Here is a 21,104-nt window from a genome sequence, read left to right as displayed (position 1 = left end):
CTGACGAGGAGATGGCACGGGGTGTGCAGGACCACGGTGACCCTGTTCTCTGCCGCCCGGCTTTCCTGGCACGGGGTGTGCAGGACCACGGTGACCCTGTTCTCTGCCGCCCGGCTTTCCTGGCACGGGGTGTGCAGGACCACGGTGTCCCTGTTCTCTGCCGCCCGGCTTTCCTGGGGGGGGGGGGGGGGCTGGACAGGCGGATGGAACAGGGACTTTGCCCAGGAGAGGACCCACCTCCGGTGACAGGAGTCTGGTCTCGTCCGTCCTGGACTCCTGCATGGCCACAGGCACCGGCTGAGGTTGTCACCACGAGCCCGCCGCCTCTGGGGGGTGTCAGAGCCCGTGTGTCCACACGGCAGCTTGCTCAGAGAGGCTTCTTGACTGAGAGTATCGGGAGGATGGTCCGGCGCCCCGACTGTCCCTGATACTCCCACGCGTCCTCCCCCGGAAGCTGCCGACGCGGCCGTCCAGGCATCTCCTCAGCCGGTGCCTTCGAGAGACACCTTTCTGTTCCCACTGCGTCCCATGCTTCTCTCCGCCCGAGTCCTCGCTACCTGTTCTCAGGGGAATCGAGTCCCTGCCCCTAGGAGTGGGATTTCTGGGTCATATAGAGGGTGACCATATTTAACTGTAAAAAAATAAAATAAAAGATAAAAAACAGCAAGTGAGTTTGCTTTTCATGGCAGCAGGGCTGGGAACAAAGGAATCGTGGGGACATCTGTTGTCCAGTGCTTAAAATAAAATGTAACACATCTTCATATTCTAAAATTAGAGTTATTCAATTACCGCGCTCTTTCACTGTGAATTTGAAACAGTAAAAGAAATGAAAAACCACTAAGATTTCTCTCGTTGCAGCTAAAGTTTATTTTTGCAGAAACTGTTACCTTCGTGTGCAGGAACAGCTTAGATGAGGTCAATGTGTTGATAGTATTTGATCTTAGAGAATCATGGTCAAGCACAGAGTATGAGTTACTTTAAATTAGCATAGCCACTTGTTTGGAAAGATTGTTTCTAAGTAGCCTGAGGAAACTTAGCGAAGAAGCAGCCTGTTACAAATATAGTGGTACGTGTGTGACTATTTTAAGACACTGCCACATTGTCCTCCACAGTGGCTGCAGCATTTTACACTCCCACCAACAGGGCACAAGGGTCCCAACTCGTCCACGGCCTCTCCAGGGCTGGTCACTATTATTTATTACAGGTGTCCTTACGGAAGGACATATTACTATGAAATTGTGACCGTGCATGTCACAAGGCCAGGTTTGGAAGACTGTAAGTGCCCAGCTCCATAACACAATCCTTACTTAACTATCTGAGGACATTCCCTGCGTTGCCCGTATGGGGACCTATGAGGTCACGTAGACGCTATGCTGGGCACCCGATTTCTTACAGGGATCTTGGAGTTGTTCTTATTCTCAAGTGGCAACCTTTTTTGTTTCTATGTTTGTTTTTTGTTGTTGTTTTGTTTTGTTTTGTTTTTTTTACAGAGACAGAGAGAGAGTCAGAGAGAGGGATAGATAGGGACAGACAGGAACAGAGAGAGATGAGAAGCATCAATTATCAGTTTTTCGTTGCGACACCTTAGTTGTTCATTGATTGATTTCTCATATATGCCTTGACCGTGGGCCTTCAGCACACTGAGTAACCTCTTGCTCAAGCCAGCGAGTAAGGGTCCAAGCTGGTGAGCTTTGCTCAAACCAGATGAGCCCACGCTTAAGCTGGCGACCTCGGGGTCTCGAACCTGGGTCCTCCGCATCCTAGTCCAACGCTCTATCCACTGCACCACCGCCCGGTCTGGCTCTATGTTTATTTTTGCCTCAAATTCCATCTGTATTCCCAGATGGCTATACTTTGGACAATGTCATCACCAAGAATAATAATATTGTCATTGGTTATAACAAACTAAACCTTTTTATTTTCTTTAACCCATAGTTCACAGTTATTCTTGGTGAGAAAGAGAGAGAGAGAGAAAAGGAAACTTCCTGTTGATTTCCAGTTCCATCAGAAATGAGAAAACTGACATTGTTGTCACCCTTAGGAGTCAAGCAGAGGTCATAGACATAAGTTAACTTCGATGAATGAAGGGTTGGTAGGGAACCCACACGTCATTCCATACCCAAGTATCATCACCCCGCGGTGACTCATTACTTACAAAGGGGCGTGTGGATCTCTACAGCGAGAGAGTGATGACCGGGCACGTTAACAAGGTCCCTGAATTCAGCATCACGTAGCAGAGCAGGGTCACGTCGCCCCTCCCCCGCTGTCCGAGGCACATAGCGTCACCCAGGAGGCATCTCTGTGAAAATGTTTAGTTTCCATCTCATAAAGCCTGCCAGGCCTAACCTCAGCTTTCAAGAAAGCGGGAGTTAGAGCAGGGGTCGGGAACCTATGGCTCGCGAGCCAGATGTGGCTCTTTTGATGGCTGCATCTGGCTCGCAGACAAATCTTTAATAAAAAATAATAATGTTAAAAATATAAAACATTCTCATGTATTACAATCCATTCCTTTCCTACCGCTCATGTTCATGGTTGCGGGTGGCTGGAGCCAATCACAGCTGTCCTCTGGGACAACACCAAATTTTTATTGGATAATGTGTAATGTACAAGGGTCGTTGTGAGGTCAGGAAGTAAACTTCCCTCCTTTTAATCAAGTAGTCAGCTAGCTAATTGCAGAAACCCTTTTGACGAAGAAGATGGCTAAAAGAAAAAAAGATGAGGAGTATCGTACTTTTCAGCAGGAATGGACAGAGGAATTCGCCTTTGTGGAGAGAGCAGGTTCTGCAGTGTGTCTAATATGCAATGATAAAACTGCATCAATGAACAGTCAAATATAAAGCGGCACTTCAACACACACCACACTACATTTGCATCAAAATATCCAGCGGAGGACAGCAGGAAGAAAGCATGTCAAGAGCTACTGTGCAGAGTGCAAGCTAGTCAGCAGCAACTCTGTGTTTGGACCCAACAAGGTGACTGGAATTCGGCTAGCTTTGCTGGTGCTTTAGCAATTGTGAGAAACAGAAAGCCATTCACAGATGAGGAGTATGCCAAAACATTCATGCTTGATGTTGCCAATGAACTTTTTGACGACTTTTCGGATACAGACAAGATAATCAAACAAATAAAAGACATGTCTCTGTCAGCAAGAACTGTTCATGATCGTACCATCATGATGGCAAATCAAATTGAGGCAACACAAGTGAAGGACATAAATGCAGCACCATTCTTTTCTCTCGCTTTGGATGAGTCAACAGATATAAGCCATTTATCCCAGTTCAGCATGATTGCAAGGTATGCTGTCGGTGACACACTACTTGAGGAAAGTCTTGCTGTTTTGCCTATGAAAGAGACAACAAGAGGGGATGATTTATTCAAATCTTTCACTGAGTTCGCTAAAGAAAAAAATCTACTGATAGATAAACTTATTTCGGTGTGTACTGATGGTGCTTCGTGCATGGTGGGGAAAAACAGAGGATTCGTAGCGCTTCTTCGTGAACATGAAAAGAGACCCATCCTAAGTTTTCACTGCATCCTACATCAGGAGGCGCTTTGTGCTCAGATGTGTGGTGAGCAGCTTGGTGAGGTCATGTCGCTGATCATTCAGGTGGTCAACTTTATTGTTGCCCAAGCTTTAAATGATTGCCAGTTTAAAACACTGCTGGATGAAGTTGGGAATAATTATCCTGGTCTGCTTCTGCACAGCAATGTGCATTGGTGGTGAAGAGAGAAGGTGCTTAGCAGTTTCGTGGCTTGTCTGAGCGAAATCTGGACTTTTCTTGAAATGAAAAATGTTGAGCATCCTGAGTTAGCTAACACTGAGTGGCTCCTGAAGTTCTACTATCTCGTGGACATGACTGAACATCTGAACCAGCTCAATGTGAAAATGCAAGGCATTGGAAATACAGTCTTATCCCTCAACAAGCAGTGTTTGCATTTGAAAACAAGCTGGAACTCTTCATCGTGGGACATTGAAACAGGTCGTTTACTACACTTTGAAAAACTGGGAGAGTTTAAAGATGCATGCACAGTAAGTGACCCTGCTCAACATCTTGATCTCCAGCAGCTAGCAGGCTTCACATCTAATCTCCTGCTGTCATTCAAAGTGCACTTTGGAGAATTTCATGAGCGCACTCGTCTTTTTAAGTTCATCGCCCATCCACACGAGTGTGCAGTGGACAGCACCGACCTGAGTTACATCCCTGGTGTCTCTGTCAGAGATTTTGAGCTACAAGCTGCTGACCTGAAGGCCTCAGACATGTGGGTGAATAAGTTCAAGTCACTGAATGAAGATATGGAAACATTTGCACAACAGCAAGCAGAGTTGGTGAGCAAACACAAGTGGGGAGAAATGAAAAAAACTTCAACCCGTGGACTAGCTGATTGTCAAAACTTGGAACACGCTTCCTGTCATATACCACACACTGCAGCATGTGAGTATTGCTGTACTGACAATATTTGGCTCTACATATGCATGTGAGCAGTCTTTCTCACATCTAAAGAACGTGAAGACCAACCTACGATCACGTTTAACGATGGAAGTCTCAACGCCTGCATGAAGCTTAACCTCACCACGTATCAACCAGACTACAAAGCCATCAGCAAAACCATGCGGCACCAGAAGTTGCATTAATGGTGAGAAGTACTTTATTCATCATTGGTTAGCAACAGCATAACAACGTTATTAAAAAGAATTCAGAGACTTATTGTACTTTAAAAGTGTCGGTCTTATATAAAATGCACACGTTTACTTGTATTTAGTGTTAAACATATTGTATGGCTCTCACGGAATTACATTTTAAAATATGTGGCGTTCATGGCTCTCTCAGCCAAAAAGGTTCCCGACCCCTGAGTTAGAGTGACCAGTGACTCAATAAAACCCAGGTTGCGGAAGAATCTCTAGGAAAATGGCTGGACTTACCAAGAAGTCCACCTAAAAGCATGGCGGGGAGAGGGGGGGAAGGTGTGGGCTCTTCTATTCCAAGAACAAAAGGAAGAAAGAAATCTAATAACTAGATATATAATGTGTGAACTTGATGGGATCTTAGGTGGGAGGAAGAAGCCAGCTGCCAATGACCTGGGTGGGGTTTGAACTCGGGGTGGATATTAGATGACATTATGGAGGGACAGCTGATTTCCTCAGGGTGATGTCTTGCAAGTTATGAATGAGATCATCCTGATTCTCAGGATGTCCTGCTGCCCTGAGGGGTCAAGAGTCACGGTGCCGACCACGCGCTTTCAGAATTTTCTGGCTGAAGTGTGCACGTGTCAGTGTGTGCGTGTTACGTGCACGTGTGTCAGTGTGTGTGTGTTGCGTGCACGTGTGTCAGTGTGTGTGTTGATGTAGAGAGCACGCATACCAGCGTCAGCCATTGTTGGAGCCACGGGAGGGTTTGGGATGCCCGTTACCCTACTACCTCAACCTCTGTACTCGTCTGAACGTTTCTGTAGCGAGAACCTGGGGGGGGACGGTGGACGGCGGTGGTTTGCGTCCCGTGTCCGCAGAGCCCTGACGCCCGCCTCTTTGTTTTCTGCTCCGCAGTCCGGGACCGAGTCCGGTCCAAGATGGAGAGAGACATCCTGGCGGAAGTCAACCACCCTTTCATTGTGAAGCTTCATTACGGTAAGTGCAGCAAAAAAATAAGAAAGTAAAATGACCCACGCGTCAGAGGACCAAGGGCCGCCTTCCCCAAGTCACGGGAGGACATTGGGAAAGAGCCATCGGTCAGGAGACGCCCCCTGAGTCGCAGCGCCCAGTCTTGGTGGCGTCACCGTCCCTCCCCGGGTCCTCATTGCTCCCTCCTTGTCCTCTCTCTGGAGGAGCGAGCGAGACGCTTCGTTTTTGTCTGGACGACCTGGTGTGAGACCGCTACACCTTATTGTCCTTGGTTGAGTGATTAGAAAAACAACTCTTGACCTCGACTGGGGTGACTGGAAGACATTTTTCTGTTGTCTCAAAACAAAATGCTTCGTGACACAGTGGTTTTTTTAAAGCGAGAAGCAGGGACATCCTCCTGCATCTTCAGTGACGGCCGTGCTTCACGCATTTTAAAGCGAGTAGCTGCAACACGTCCCTTCCAAGAAGGTTGTCATTCCCATTTCTCAGATGACAAAACTGAGGCTCAGATCAAAACAACTGGCCCCAAACCACTTGTCTGTGGGGCCTCACGCCCCTTCTCACTGGGCTTTCTGCCTCTTCGTCTCCTCAGAGGAGCAAGAGCGAAACCTTCCTATTTAAGAATGGACGAAATGATGACCGCCGGGTCTCACCGGGCTGTGTGAAGGCTCCCGGCCCTGCCGGGGTGACTCACCCTGAGGAAAGTGCGAAGGGAGCAGAGCTGGCACCTCGGTGGCCTGAAGGCCGGGGAGGGTGAGGCTGGGGTGCCGTTGTGACACTCACGGAACTCGGAGCGAAGGCCCAGGGCAGGGAGGGCGGAGACCTCTGCCCCCTGCTGGCGGGTTTCTGATACGACTAGACACACGCCCATCTCGTGTGGACGCGCTGCGGGCTCTCCTTGCAGAAATCACAGAGCGGGCGTGAACTGGCCACCAGCCCCGGGGCGCTGTCCTTTCTCGGCCCGCGGGCAGCTGCCCTTAGATCCGTCCACACGGAGGCTGACCTGCCCGGGGCACTGCTGCCTCTGCGGCCGCTGGTTCTCCGGGTCGAGCCAACACCCTGTGCCGTTGCAGCCGGCAGCCGGCGGGTTCCTGAAGATGTTCAGAACCGGGCCTCTTACCAAGACGTACACGCATCCCCTGCGTTAGCTCTGTGGCTGCTCAGAGGAGAACGGTCACCCCTCTGCCCGCCAAGCTCGAGAATAGAGAATCTGACCCCTGCTTCAAGGGTCGCAGTTCTGGAAAAGGGTTTTCTAAAACCCAACATGCTGATGCTCCCGGCATCTGCTTTTAGAAAACAGAAAGAAAAGGTTTTGAGAGACGGGAGGAGGACCCTTCCCACCACGCTTCCTCTGTACGTGAAATAGATGCCCGGCGCCAGCGTCAGCGGCACGGAGCTGACCACCGGCAGGAACATGGCGGTCTCTCTGGACCCTCGCGTGCTGCCCACCGGCAGGAACATGGCGGTCTCTCTGGACCCTCGCGTGCTGACCGCCCGGCAGGAACATGGCGGTCTCTCTGGACCCTCGCGTGCTGACCGCCCGGCAGGAACATGGCGGTCTCTCTGGACCCTCGCGTGCTGACCGCCCCGCAGGAACATGGCGGTCTCTCTGGACCCTCGCGTGCTGACCGCCCGGCAGGAACATGGCGGTCTCTCTGGACCCTCGCGTGCTGACCGCCCGGCAGGAACATGGCGGTCTCTCTGGACCCTCGCGTGTGCGTCCAGCCCCTTCTGGCTGAGGCTCACCCTGGCTGAGTGGCCGATAGCCTTGTCCGTGGCCGGTGGCCTGGAACAGAAACAGTAAGCCCGTAATTGTGGCGACGTGACCAAACCTAGAACGTAAGCACCACTGCCATGGTGTCCCCGCCCCAGCCAACTGTCCCCAACGCCACCGTGAAAGGGGGAATTGCGTGGTGGGCGCCCTTGAACCCTGGGTTGTAAAGACTACAGCCCAGGGGAAGGAAGGAAGACTTGGAGACCAGACATGGTCACATGGTCACAGCCATCCCCCTCCCCAAACACCTGCCAGCAGGGGACTCGAGCGAGACCCGGCGGGACCCAGAGCCCAGCGTTGATTATGGTCATAATGACAGCAAGTAGGAACCTACCAGCTCTTGTCTCCCTGTGTCTTTCACTCAGCTGTTTGATTAGAAAAAGGAAGGAAGGGAGGAAAGAGAAGAGAAGAAATCTCAAGATGCTCAAAAGTGACAGAAACAGACAGAAGCCATTAATATTGGGTCCCTTTCCCTAAGTCCTGGCCCCGGGAAGCCGTGTCCAGGCTGTTCCAGCCCGTTCCTGCAATGACCAGGATTACAGACCGCACAGCATTGTCTGAGCCACAGAGACGGAGCCTGAGGGAATGCGGCCACCCAGGGGACCCGGGAACGGGGGCTGCTGACACGCTCCCTCTCTCTCCCACACAGCCTTTCAGACGGAAGGGAAGCTCTACCTGATCCTGGACTTCCTGCGGGGAGGGGACCTCTTCACCAGGCTCTCCAAAGAGGTAACGTCCCTCCTGCAGGCAGTCACAGGCTGCTGGGATGTCAGGGACAAAGAGGGGTGGAGAGCATTGAGGGGCACTGTGCGTGCGTGCGTGTGTGTGTTTGCGCACCTGTGTGTGCATGTGTGTGCGTGCACATGTGTGTACGTGCGTGTGCATGTGTGTGTGTGCACGCATGTGCGTGTGTGTGTTGAAGAAGTCACAGAAGCTGCACAGGGAAGAACTCTGTGGTTCTTGAGAGATCTTAGGCTGACGCTTCCAAAGGCCCCGTGAAGCTCTAGAACCTTCCGTGCACTCCGTTTACTGCCCCGGGCAGAGCGGATGGAAAGGGAAGTTAGGACAGATTATGTCCGGATATCTCAGGTTCCGCGCAGGAACGTGCTAATCACAGGTTAGCACACCGGGGAGGAGCTCCGGGAACTCCCAGTCAGGTCCCCAAACCACAGCCGCGCCGCAGCCCCAAGGTCAACCCTTGACCTCATGGTCCCTGACGCAGGAACGTCCCAGGATGTTACTTACACAACAGGAAGGCTCCCTGGCCCCTCACTGCCTGGGAGAGCTCCTGCTTCAGGGGGTGGGAAGACCCTCCGCTCTGCCCGGGTCAGTGGTGACTTCAGGCCTCCACTCCTGAGTCTCTGCAGTTGTCCTTTATAGACAGTGACAGGGGCACCAGCCATCATGACGCTGCTTAGACAGGCTTCCGGTCCTGATGACCACCCGGCCCAGCTGTGCTGGACTCTGGCCGTGGTTCAGACTGCCCTCCCCCCTGCCCTCCCCCTCCCACTCTTTTTTTTTTTTTTTTACAGAGACAGAGAGTGAGACAGAGCGAGGGATAGACAGGGACAGACAGACAGGAACGGAGAGATGAGAAGCATCAATCATTAGTTTTTCGTTGCACATTGTGACACCTTAGTTGTTCATTGATTGCTTTCTCATATGTGCCTTGACCGCGGGCCTTCAGCAGACCAAGTAACCCCTTGCTCGAGCCAGCAACCTTGGGTCCAAGCTGGTGAGCTTTTGCTCAAACCAGATGAGCCCGCGCTCAAGCTGGTGACCTCGGGGTCTCGAACCTGGGTCCTCGGCATCCCAGTCCCACGCTCTATCCACTGTGCCACCACCTGGTGAGGCCCCTCCTACTCTTGTAGCAGGACCTCTTCCATCTTGCAGGAGACCACAAAATGCATGATACAGAAGGCAGGGCAGGTGTGGGGTCCCAGGGACCTCAGCCGGCTCCCTCCCTCCGTTCCCTGATGGTCCCTCGGGCAACAGCATTAGAGGAGCAAAGCCCAGGGCTGGAGAAGCAGGTCCAAGTTCTAGAAAAAAACCTTCTGGAGCGGGTGTCTGGTGCCTCCTAGGACTGGCACCAGTTCCCTTCTGGAGCGGGTTCCCTTCTGGAGCGGGTATCCGGTGCCTCCTAGGACTGGCACCAGTTCCCTTCTGGAGCGGGCGCCCGGCGCCTCCTAGGACTGGCACCAGTTCCCTTCTGGAGCGGGTATCCGGCGCCTCCTAGGACTGGCACCAGTTCCCTTCTGGAGCGGGTATCCGGTGCCTTCTAGGACTGGCACCAGTTCCCTTCTGGAGCGGGTATCCGGTGCCTCCTAGGACTGGCACCAGTTCCCTTCTGGAGCGGGCGCCCGGTGCCTTCTAGAACTGGTACCAGTTCCCTTCTGGAGCGGGTATCCGGTGCCTTCTAGGACTGGTACCAGTTCCCTTCTGGAGCGGGTATCCGGTGCCTTCTAGGACTGGCACCAGTTCCCTTCTGGAGCGGGTATCCGGTGCCTTCTAGGACTGGCACCAGTTCCCTTCTGGAGCGGGTGTCTGGTGCCTTCTAGAACTGGTACCAGTTCCCTTCTGGAGCGGGTTCCCTTCTGGAGCGGGTATCCGGTGCCTTCTAGGACTGGCACCAGTTCCCTTCTGGAGCGGGCGCCCGGCGCCTCCTAGGACTGGCACCAGTTCCCTTCTGGAGCGGGTATCCGGTGCCTTCTAGGACTGGTACCAGTTCCCTTCTGGAGCGGGTATCCGGTGCCTTCTAGGACTGGCACCAGTTCCCTTCTGGAGCGGGTATCTGGTGCCTTCTAGGACTGGCACCAGTTCCCTTCTGGAGCGGGTGTCCGGTGCCTTCTAGAACTGGTACCAGTTCCCTTCTGGAGCGGGTATCCGGTGCCTTCTAGGACTGGCACCAGTTCCCTTCTGGAGCGGGTATCCGGTGCCTTCTAGGACTGGCACCAGTTCCCTTCTGGAGCGGGTGTCTGGTGCCTTCTAGGACTGGTACCAGTTCCCTTCTGGAGCGGGTGTCTGGTGCCTTCTAGGACTGGCACCAGTTCCCTTCTGGAGCGGGTGTCTGGTGCCTTCATCACCAACCCACTTGTGTCCACTCTTTCAAGGCGCAGAGTCATTGCCATCTGCCAGTTGTCTGATGTCCAGTGACCTGTCCCCTTCCCTCTCACCTACAGAGCATCAGCCCACTTTGGGTTTGGTTTTGTTCTGCATCTGGTATGACACACCCTGTTGGTCTTCTTGACCAAGAAGGCAACAATAATTAGCCAAAAGCCCTGGCTCGCCGCACAACAGAGCCCATGGCTCCCGAAAGCCCCTTTATTTCGGAGTGGCGGTGCGTTGTCGAGGGAGGCAGAGCTGGTGCTCCGAGTGCACGGAAACCCGTGGAAAGTGCTTCGGCCGTCCACCCGCCAGCCTCCCACTGGGTGTCCATCACCGCACTGACCGCCTTCAAGGACTCACACCCCCAGGGCGTTTCACTTTCATCCAGAAACTGATTGTCGCTTGTACTCATGACGACACTGAGATGTGCCTTCAGAGCTAGTAGAGACATCCCATTGCCCGTGGGCACTAAACTGCAGACACCACTGTGGTCATTGCCGATAGATGAGAAGTCGGGTGAAGAAGAAGTTGGTGCCCAGCAGAACTGACTGTAACTAAACCCATGAACGTTGACAGTTTAGAAAGGAAACGTCCAACCGGAAAAGGCACGGGTTGAACATGGAAGACAGAGCAGGAGGTTCCGAGGCTGGGGAGGGGGGGAGGGAGGGCGGGTGGCACCCAGATGTCACCAGGGCCCTGGGGCACGAGGGAGGGCGGGTGGCACCCAGATGTCACCAGGGCCCTGGGGCACGTGTCCCTGCCTCATGGGGAAGCATCCTTTTCTGAAGTGGATGTGACCCTTCTCTATCAGACTGACATGGTCGCCATCCAGTCCCTGAGCTGTCCTGGCACTAGGTTCATGCTTAACAGGTGACCTTGCATTGATGTTCCTGTCGTACATCTGCCGTCACAGAGAGAACTATGGATGTCTGGTCTCTGTGACATTGATTTTTTTGTGATAAATGTGAAAAAATGATTTCTGATAACAATCTGGCTTCCCAAGAGTTGGCTAAGAAAAGTACAACCTGCTTCTGACAGCCGCCAGGGACAGGGAGAAATGCCCTTGTGAGACGATGACCTTGAACTTGTGTGATTGTCCAGCCTGAATCAGAGTGCCCGAGTCATGGACCCCGACAGCCCCGTGTCCTGAGGCTCAGGGTGCCCCGCTGACTCTGCACCGTGTGCGTGTCGTCCTTGGTAGAATCCACCCCCCTTGGGGTAGACAGCAGCCTGCTAGTTTGCATAAATCCAGGTGACGGTGTCAAACGGGAGGGAGAAAGGTGAGTGCCGAGATGTTTAATAGCTCCTTACCCGGCTTTTGCTTGGGAATCAACATTAAATCTTACGAATTCCCATCAGAAGCACTCGTATTAAAACATAAGCCCAGAAGGACATTCCCGAGCTGGGTGACCCCTGGGAGGGCCCGAAGGACCAGGGAGAGAGGGCTCCACTCACAAGACCAGTGACGTCACCTTGGTAGGACGTGTCTGCTGCCCTCGCTGATCTTAACACTATAAATAGAACTCACACTTCCAGTCGAAGAGCCAGACGTGCACTGTCGGTGGCGGGTGACCCTGTCCTGAGTGGGGGGCCGGCTCGCACACACACACACCTGTGGGGCTGAGTCACGGCCCCCCTGACACAGACTGGCCTCCCAGCCCCGCTTGGCAGCCTCACACTCTCCCTCTCTCTCCCTCCCTCCCTCCCTCCCTCCAGGTGATGTTCACGGAGGAAGACGTCAAGTTCTACTTGGCCGAGCTGGCCTTGGCTCTGGACCACCTCCACAGCCTGGGCATCATCTACAGAGACCTGAAACCAGAGAAGTGAGTGAGCAGAGCAGGGCCCGTCCCCTCACCCGTCATGCAGCCCACCTGGGGGGGCACAGCTCAGCACTTCATCGCCATGGGCGGTCACACCGACCCCTCACCCGTCATGCAGCCCACCTGGGGGGGCACGGCTCAGCACTTCATCGCCATGGGCGGTCACACCAGGGAGCAGGCCCGGGACTCCTCCGTGCTGGCCCCGCCCACGCGGGGGTGCCATGTGGGGGAGCAGATGGACACTCCCAGCTTCTCTGGGGAGGCGAGGCCAGAGCCCACGTCCCTGCTGCTTGGGTCAGGCTGGACAGGTGGGCAGCACACCTCTCCTCTGACCACACACATAGACACACACACACACACACACGCCCTTCCTGCCACGAGGCTCCTCCCTCCCGGAGGTGGCTCATCCCGTCCGTCCTGGGGACATCTCAGACAAAGCCACACCCCCACGCTGCTTTGTCCGTTCTGTTCTGGTCTCCAGATTCGGGAAGTCCTTCGACTACCCACACAGGCCCGTTCCGAGGGGACAAGGCAGACAAGCTTGTCCTAGGGTCTTTCTCGGACAGTGGCATCCGGTTCCCCAGGCCCTCTTTCCATCAGGACTTGTGCTTGTTGAGCAAGGACCGTCTGTAAGGTCGTATCTGGGGTATGCTGCCAATCTAGTCTAGATGAAAAGAGGAAAACCCCTCCAAACCAGCAGTGTTCCCATTTCCGGTTTTTTTCTTATGAGTGAGGAGTGACCCCCTTGGAGAGGGGGAGATGCAGCGGGGGCTGTCCTAGGTCCAGCTGCTGACCTAACAGTCGCCCCCGAGGCAACGTCACTGGTTTTGTCACTCAGTGGTCACTGTCCGGTGAGCTCCACCTGCCCCTGGACAAGGTGGGGCCTGCAGGGACCCACCAGCTTTGGGTACAGGCGCCCTGGGTGGTGACCTGAGACCTCAGCAGGAGGGGGTCTCGCTGTGCTCCACAACATTCCCACTTCTCCTGCATTCACTGAGGGAAGCACCGACTCCTCCCAGTTCATGACGTGTGGAGTGGGTCACGGAGACGTCTGGGTCTGCCCAGAACCAGGTGGCGGCACGCACACGGGGGGTGCAGGATGCCCCTGCTGTGACCAGAGGGGTGTGTGCGGGGTGTGGTGCTGTGCCCTCTCTGCCAGCACACAGCATCACCAGCTGCACATGGAGACAAACCGTCAAATCATCATTAAAGGCCCCCCCGAGTGTCCCCACAGAGGGAGCAACGTCCTGTGCATGAGGGTGGCCTTCCCCCAGTGAGTGTGAGCAGGGCGGGTTGCCCACGCTCTCCCGTGCTGTGAGCCACAAGCCCCGGTCCTCTCTCTTTTTTTATTATTATTATTAAGTGAAAGGAGGGGAGGCAGAGACAGGCTCCCTCGTGCACCCCAACCAGGGTCCACCCGCCCCACTAGGGGGCGATGCTCTGCCCATCTGGGGCGTTGCTCTGCTGCTCAGCAACTGAGCTCTTCTTAGCACCCAAGGTGGAGGCCATGGAGCCATCCTCAGCACCTGGGGCCAACTCGCTCCAATCGAGCCATAGCTGTGGGAGGAGAGGAGAGAGAGAGAGAGAGAGAGAGAGAGAAGGGGGATGAGTAGAGAACCGGATGGGCGCTTCTCCTGTGCATCCTGACTGGGAATCAAACCCGGACTTCCACACACTGGGCCAATGCTCTACTACTGAGCCAACCGGCCTGGTCCCCTTTTCAAAGGTCAAAGGGATCTTTATAGTTAAAAATACTATGGTAATCCTGTATATATTTATAATTGCAGGGGCTGGAGGAAAAAGATTTTGTTGCCGATTAGAATTAATAAGTAATCTTAAAAGTTATTCATTTCTGGGCAAAAATTAAATGTCACTGAAAAGCAAAGATAAAAACATCGATTGTCAGACTAATCGTGTACTGGCCAGCAGGCAACCCCCCCGGGGGGGCTGCTCCCCGCGCGGCCCTGAGGCCGACATGCCCTGCCCGCCGCCCCGGGGCCGGTCGCTGACCCAGCCTCTGTCTCTCCCTGTCTCTCAGCATCCTGCTGGACGAAGAGGGACACATTAAGATCACAGGTATGTAAGCCCCGCGGTCTCCCTCGGTGACCTACTCTCAGCCCCGGCCCGGGAGCCTCTCACCGCAGCAGTGGGTGCAGACCCGTGTCTGTCCTCCTTGGCTATGGCCTGGCGTGTCCCTGGCTGTGGCCTGGCGTGCCGCTCCGTGTCCCTGGCTGTGGCCTGGCGTGCTGCTCGGTGTCCTTGGCTGTGGCCTGGCGTGCTGCTCGGTGTCCTTGGCTGTGGCCTGGCTCGGTGTCCCCGGCTGTGGCCTGGCGTGCCGCTCGGTGTCCCCGGCTGTGGCCTGGCGTGCCGCTCCGTGTCCCCGGCTGTGGCCTGGCGTGCCGCTCGGTGTCCCCGGCTGTGGCCTGGCGTGCCGCTCCGTGTCCCCGGCTGTGGCCTGGCGTGCCGCTCCGTGTCCCCGGCTGTGCCCTGGCGTGCCGCTCCGTGTCCCCGGCTGTGGCCTGGCGTGCCGCTCCGTGTCCCCGGCTGTGGCCTGGCGTGCCGCTCCGTGTCCCCGGCTGTGGCCTGGCGTGCCGCTCGGTGTCCTTGGCTGTCTGTGGCCTGGCGTGCTGCTCGGTGTCCTTGGCTGTGTGTGGCCTGGCGTGCTGCTCGGTGTCCCCGGCTGTGGCCTGGCGTGCCGCTCCGTGTCCCCGGCTGTGGCCTGGCGTGCCGCTCGGTGTCCCCGGCTGTGGCCTGGCGTGCTGCTCGGTGTCCTTGGCTGTGGCCTGGCTCGGTGTCCCCGGCTGTGGCCTGGCGTGCCGCTCCGTGTCCCCGGCTGTGGCCTAGCGTGCCGCTCCGTGTCCCCTGCTGTGGCCTGGCGTGCCGCTCGGTGTCCTTGGCTGTGTGTGGCCTGGCGTGCCGCTCGGTGTCCTTGGCTGTGTGTGGCCTGGCGTGCCGCTCGGTGTCCCCGGCTGTGGCCTGGCGTGCTGCTCGGTGTCCCCGGCTGTGGCCTGGCGTGCTGCTCGGTGTCCCCGGCTGTGGCCTGGCGTGCTGCTCGGTGTCCTTGGCTGTGGCCTGGCTCGGTGTCCCCGGCTGTGGCCTGGCGTGCCGCTCCGTGTCCCCGGCTGTGGCCTGGCGTGCCGCTCCGTGTCCCCGGCTGTGGCCTGGCGTGCCGCTCCGTGTCCCCGGCTGTGGCCTGGCGTGCCGCTCCGTGTCCCCGGCTGTGGCCTGGCGTGCCGCTCCGTGTCCCCGGCTGTGGCCTGGCGTGCCGCTCCGTGTCCTTGGCTGTCTGTGGCCTGGCGTGCCGCTCGGTGTCCTTGGCTGTGTGTGGCCTGGCGTGCCGCTCGGTGTCCCCGGCTGTGGCCTGGCGTGCCGCTCGGTGTCCCCGGCTGTGGCCTGGCGTGCTGCTCGGTGTCCCCGGCTGTGGCCTGGCGTGCTGCTCGGTGTCCTTGGCTGTGGCCTGGCTCGGTGTCCCCGGCTGTGGCCTGGCGTGCCGCTCGGTGTCCCCGGCTGTGGCCTGGCGTGCCGCTCGGTGTCCCCGGCTGTGGCCTGGCGTGCTGCTCGGTGTCCCTGGCTGTGGCCTGGCGTGCTGCTCGGTGTCCTTGGCTGTGGCCTGGCTTGGTGTCCCCGGCTGTGGCCTGGCGTGCCGCTCGGTGTCCCCGGCTGTGGCCTGGCGTGCCGCTCGGTGTCCCCGGCTGTGGCCTGGCGTGCTGCTCGGTGTCCCCGGCTGTGGCCTGGCTCGGTGTCCCCGGCTGTGGCCTGGCGTGCCGCTCGGTGTCCCCGGCTGTGGCCTGGCGTGTTGCTTGGTGTCCCCGGCTGTGGCCTGGTGTGCCGCTCGGTGTCCCTGGCTGTGGCCTGGCGTGCCGCTCGGTGTCCCTGGCTGTGGCCTGGCGTGCCGCTCGGTGTCCCTGGCTGTGGCCTGGCGTGCCGCTCCGTGTCCCTGGCTGTGGCCTGGCGTGCCGCTCGGTGTCCCTGGCTGTGGCCTGGCGTGCCGCTCCGGGTCCCTGGCTGTGGCCTGGCGTGCTGCTCCGTGTCCCCGGCTGTGGCCTGGCGTGCCGCTCGGTGTCCCTGGCTGTGGCCTGGCGTGCCGCTCCGTGTCCCTGGCTGTGGCCTGGCGTGCTGCTCGGTGTCCTTGGCTGTGGCCTGGCGTGCTGCTAGGTGTCCTGAAGGCGCAGGCATCCCAGGTCGTCGCTCCTGCCGAGCTACGAGCCTGCCAGCGCCTTCCCTGCCGACTGAGCATCCCTGGGTGTTGGTTCCGGGCTCCCCACGCCCCTCTCGGGTCTCAGGACACGTGTCCATGGTTCCACTGCAGCAGAGTCATGGCCCCCCATTCCTGTCCCACATTCAGTTCTGAGGGACCCATGTCCCCCGTCAACGCAAGTTCAGTCTGAAGACACACCCTCTGGTCCCATGACTCCCACCTGTGTGAGCTTCCTCCGGGAGCTGCTGTCCCAGGTCACCGCCGGCACGGTGGCTCAGCGCGCACAGCCTGCCGCCCAAGAGTGCTGGGGGCCTCAGTCTGAGGGGGTCTCACGGGGCTGAGATCACGGTGTTGCCACCGTCTCCTCTCCTCCTCCACCCTCTGGGGCCACCGTGTCCCTCCGCCAGGCACACACTACAGACACCCCCCCCCCCCAGACAGGAACGTGCAAAGCAAGTCACTTAACCCTTTGAGCAGTGGGTTTGTTTCATGATCGCTGACCCCCTAGGAGTGAGTTGGGTTTTTTTTCAATAAATGAAATTAGTTCCAGTTCCAGTTTTATCAATTTAAAATAATGTTTGTTTGATAAATAATTTATGGAAACAAGAAGAACACACATTTGCCTTTTTTTTTTAATGTTAGGCCTTATACATTTTTAAAATAAATCGATCGTTCTCTGGATGGTCAGGAGGCACGAGGACGTCCATGAACGTTCGTGCTGCTCAAAGAGTTAAGCAGCGAGTGCGCAGACCCAGCGGGGGTGTTCTATAGTCTCGCCCCCTCACGTGGCCCCAGGAGGAGGGATGGCACCCTTATTTTGAATGGTGACGTACCTGAGAGGTGGCATAGCCTTAGACCAGGGGTCCCCAAACTACGGCCCGTGGGCCACATGTGGCCCCCTGAGGCCATTTATCCGGCCCCTGCCGTACTTCCGGAAGGGGCACCTCTTTCATTGGTGGTCAGTGAGAGGAGCATAGTTCCCATTGAAATACTGGTCAGTTTGTTGATTGAAATTTACTTGTTCTTTATTTTAAATATTGTATTTGTTTCCGTTTTGTTTTTTTACTTTAAAATAAGATATGTGCAGTGTGCATAGGGATTTGTTCATAGTTTTTTCTTATAGTCCGGCCCTACAACAGTCTGAAGGACAGTGAACTGGCCCCCTGTGTAAAAAGTTTGGGGACCCCTGCCTTAGACCCTGTGTTCACCGTGTCCCCCACCCACCCACGAGGAACGTGAACACACAGACGCAGCGGGGGGGGGGGGCAGCCTTCCGCCCCCCTCCTTCCGAGCTCGCACCTGCCCTCCCGCCCCATGGGGTCCCTGTGCTTCTCAGGCCCAGGCTGCGGACTTGGGGGGGGGCGGTTAAAAACCAGATCTCCTGGGGAACCCATGGCGGTCACCCAATACAATTTCTTGATATCCTTACAAGACTCCTGAATCTGTAGATGTGTAAGGAAGGTTGCCAGGGCAACTGCCAGGTTTTACACAGCACGCGTGAGCGTGATGGTGCCGGCGTCCGAGGCGGGTTGGGCCGGGCCAGACTGAGCGGGGGTGGAAGTGACGGCCAGTCCGGCAGAGTCCACAGAAGTGGCCCTGAAGCCCGCCGGGCGCGCCCCGCAGAGCCTGAAAGTGCCGTGTGCTGCTTTGCCCTCAGACTTCGGGCTGAGCAAGGAGGCCATCGACCACGACAAGAGGGCCTACTCCTTCTGCGGGACGGTGGAGTACATGGCGCCCGAGGTGGTGAACCGGCGAGGGCACACGCAGAGCGCCGACTGGTGGTCCTTCGGCGTGCTCATGGTGAGGACCGGCCTGCCCGCCCGGTGCCCGCCCGGTGCCCGTGGGGCCCTCCGCCCCGCTCGCCTCCGCCCCTCCCCGTCCTGGGCCGTGTCAGAGACGACCCGGATGACCGGAGTGGCTCCGGACCGGGCAGCACCGAATATGGACCCTGGCGTTTCCTGGCCGCTGCCTGCTCTGCCCCCACCCCACATTCCACCACCAGGAAACAGAACTGGGATCCGATTAAGGGGCACATGTATTAAGAGTCAGATTTCTATTCTTAATGCTCACAGGGGTGTAGGGTTTTACAGGATGCAGTGATTTCCATATTGAACATAGTTTTTTTCCATTTCAAACACAAAACCCTTCCACTTGGTCATAAATATCTGTGTGGAGCCACCACACACATGGAGTTAAACACTTCCACGTAGATCCAGAAACTTGAATCAATAGGGGCCACACCAGCCGACGCTGTGCAGACCGAGCGTCCTACAGTCCTAACAGAAACGGGCTGGGTCCCCGGCCCCCCGATGGCCCTCACTGCCCTCCCTCCCTCGCACCCTCTCACTGGGCCTGTTCTATCAGCTGCATGCTGTGCCCTGGCTGTGGGGCCCCTGGGCTGCATCCCCTCCCCCCCCCCAGAGTTCAGTGTCTCAGGGGAAGAGACTTGGGCTGCATCCCCCCCCCCCCGAGTTCAGTGTCTCAGGGGAAGAGACTTGGGCTACACCCAGGACGTCTCGCGGGCTTTGGTCTCTTGGCCTCTGGTCTGGTGGTTGTTGGCTGCACGGGGTCAGAGATGCTGGCTGGCTGTCAGCCCACAGACTGCGACCCTCCCCCGCGGGGCAGACCCACCTGAAAGGGGCAGCTCGGGACATGGTTCCCCGGCCACTATCCGCACGCCCACCTGCAGTGGAAGATGTCCTGTCGCGGCGGCAGAGACGAGGGCACATTTAATAAGGTCCTATGAGCACCTGCCGCTTGCTCCTCGTTTACAGCGACCGAGGCGAGGACTGGGGGCGGGGCTTCAGCGCCCTCGTCATCTCAGCGTCTTCTCCTGAAGAGAAGGGCGGTGGTTCCCCCATTCCTTCCATCAGAAGTGGTCAGGTGTGCCTGGTGTTCTGGGAGGACCCTGCGGTCCCAGGCCGCCGCTTCCAGGGTCCCTGAAGTTGGGCTGCGTGCGTGAGAAGGAAACCCATGCTCAGGAGCCGCGGCCCGGACCCCTCTTTTTTTTTTTTTTTTTTTTTCTGAGGTTGGAAACGGGGAGGCAGTCAGACAGACTCCCGCATGTGCCCGACCGGATCCACCCAGCATGCCCACCAGGGGGCGATGCTCTGCCCCTCCGGGGTGTCGCTCTGCCGCAATCAGAGCCATTCTAGCGCCTGAGGCAGAGGCCATGGAGCCATCCTCAGCGCCCGGGCCATCTTTGCTCCAATGGAGCCTGGGCTGCGGGAGGGGAAGAGAGAGACAGAGAGGAAGGAGAGGGGGAGGGGTGGAGAAGCAGATGGGCGCTTCTCCTGTGTGCCCTGGCCGGGAAACGAACCTGGGACTTCCACAGCTGGGCCGATGCTCTACTGCTGCCAGTGCCCTCCTAATACCAGCTCCCTCCCTGGCAAACGAACACTCACTATGTGCAGAGTGCGGCAGCCTCTACTAGAGGGGGTTGTGCCACCTTGTCTCTGCTTGATGGTGTCAACAGACTAGTCGGGGCCACTCTGCCCTGACAGTGATGATGTTCCAGGCAGTGAGCTGGCCTCCTCCTCCTCCTCACTCCGCTGCTCCACACCAACCACCGGGGAAGACAGGGTTCCATTCCCCCAGAGAAGATGCAGGGCCCAGCTCCCACCCGCCCCGCACCCACACCCTCTCGGCCTTCCCCCCACCCTGTTCACTGTTTGCCCAGCTCCCCACGGAACAGAGCGTCCCATGTGCAGATCTGGTCCTGGGTGGTCCCCACGTGTCCACTGTGCCCAACCCAACTGATTAGGGTTTGGGGTGCATAACTGAACTTCCAAGTGCATTTCACCCCATCTGGGGTCCTCTCTCTACTCTTAAGTCTGTTGGTCTGAACTCACTGTCCCTGCTCTGTGTCTCTGCAGTTTGAGATGCTGACGGGGTCCCTGCCATTCCAGGGGAAGGACAGGAAGGAGACCATGGCCCTCATCCTCAAGTGAGTAGGATGTGCCTACCGTGGGGATCCCCTGACATCAGCCAGCACCTTCTATAGGGACCACCCACTGTGAGGAACCCAACACCTGCCAGCACCTTCTATAGTAAACACCCACTGTCAGGAACCCAACACCTGCCAGCACCTTCTATAGTAAACACCCACTGTGAGGAACCCCAACACCTGTCAGCACCTTCTATAGGGACCACCCACTGTGAGGAACCCCAACACCTGCCAGCACCTTCTATAGTAAACACCCACTGTGAGGAACCCCAACACCTGTCAGCACCTTCTATAGGAAACACCCACTGTGAGGAACCCCAACACCTGCCAGCACCTTCTATAGTAAACACCCACTGTCAGGAACCCCAACACCTGTCAGCACCTTCTATAGTAAACACCCACTGTCAGGAACCCCAACACCTGTCAGCACCTTCTATAGGGAACACCCACTGTGAGGAACCCAACACCTGTCAGCACCTTCTATAGTAAACACACACTGTGAGGAACCCCAACACCTGTCAGCACCTTCTATAGTAAACACCCACTGTGAGGAACCCCAACACCTGCCAGCACCTTCTATAGGGACCACCCACTGTCAGGAACCCCCAACACCTGCCAGCACCTTCTATAGGGACCACCCACTG

The 21,104-nt window shown here is 56.8% G+C and overlaps 1 protein-coding gene across 5 annotated transcripts in view; it reads left to right on the top strand.

The window, feature by feature from the left end:
* RPS6KA2 (ribosomal protein S6 kinase A2) overlaps positions 1-21,104 on the top strand; it is a 242,493-nt gene that overhangs the window by 188,679 nt on the left and 32,710 nt on the right. For all 5 annotated transcript variants that reach the window (XM_066372859.1, XM_066372863.1, XM_066372864.1 and 2 more), the window contains 6 exons: positions 5,543-5,623; positions 8,041-8,120; positions 12,213-12,319; positions 14,355-14,392; positions 18,172-18,314; positions 20,390-20,460. In XM_066372859.1, the coding sequence (XP_066228956.1) occupies positions 5,543-5,623; positions 8,041-8,120; positions 12,213-12,319; positions 14,355-14,392; positions 18,172-18,314; positions 20,390-20,460 (520 nt within the window). The remainder of the gene's footprint in view (positions 1-5,542; positions 5,624-8,040; positions 8,121-12,212; positions 12,320-14,354; positions 14,393-18,171; positions 18,315-20,389; positions 20,461-21,104) is intronic.

This window comes from Saccopteryx leptura, chromosome 3 (assembly GCF_036850995.1).
Source record: "Saccopteryx leptura isolate mSacLep1 chromosome 3, mSacLep1_pri_phased_curated, whole genome shotgun sequence".
Lineage (NCBI taxonomy): Eukaryota > Metazoa > Chordata > Mammalia > Chiroptera > Emballonuridae > Saccopteryx > Saccopteryx leptura.
Note: the sequence above shows the minus strand (reverse complement) of the source record. Positions and strands in the feature narration are given on the sequence as shown.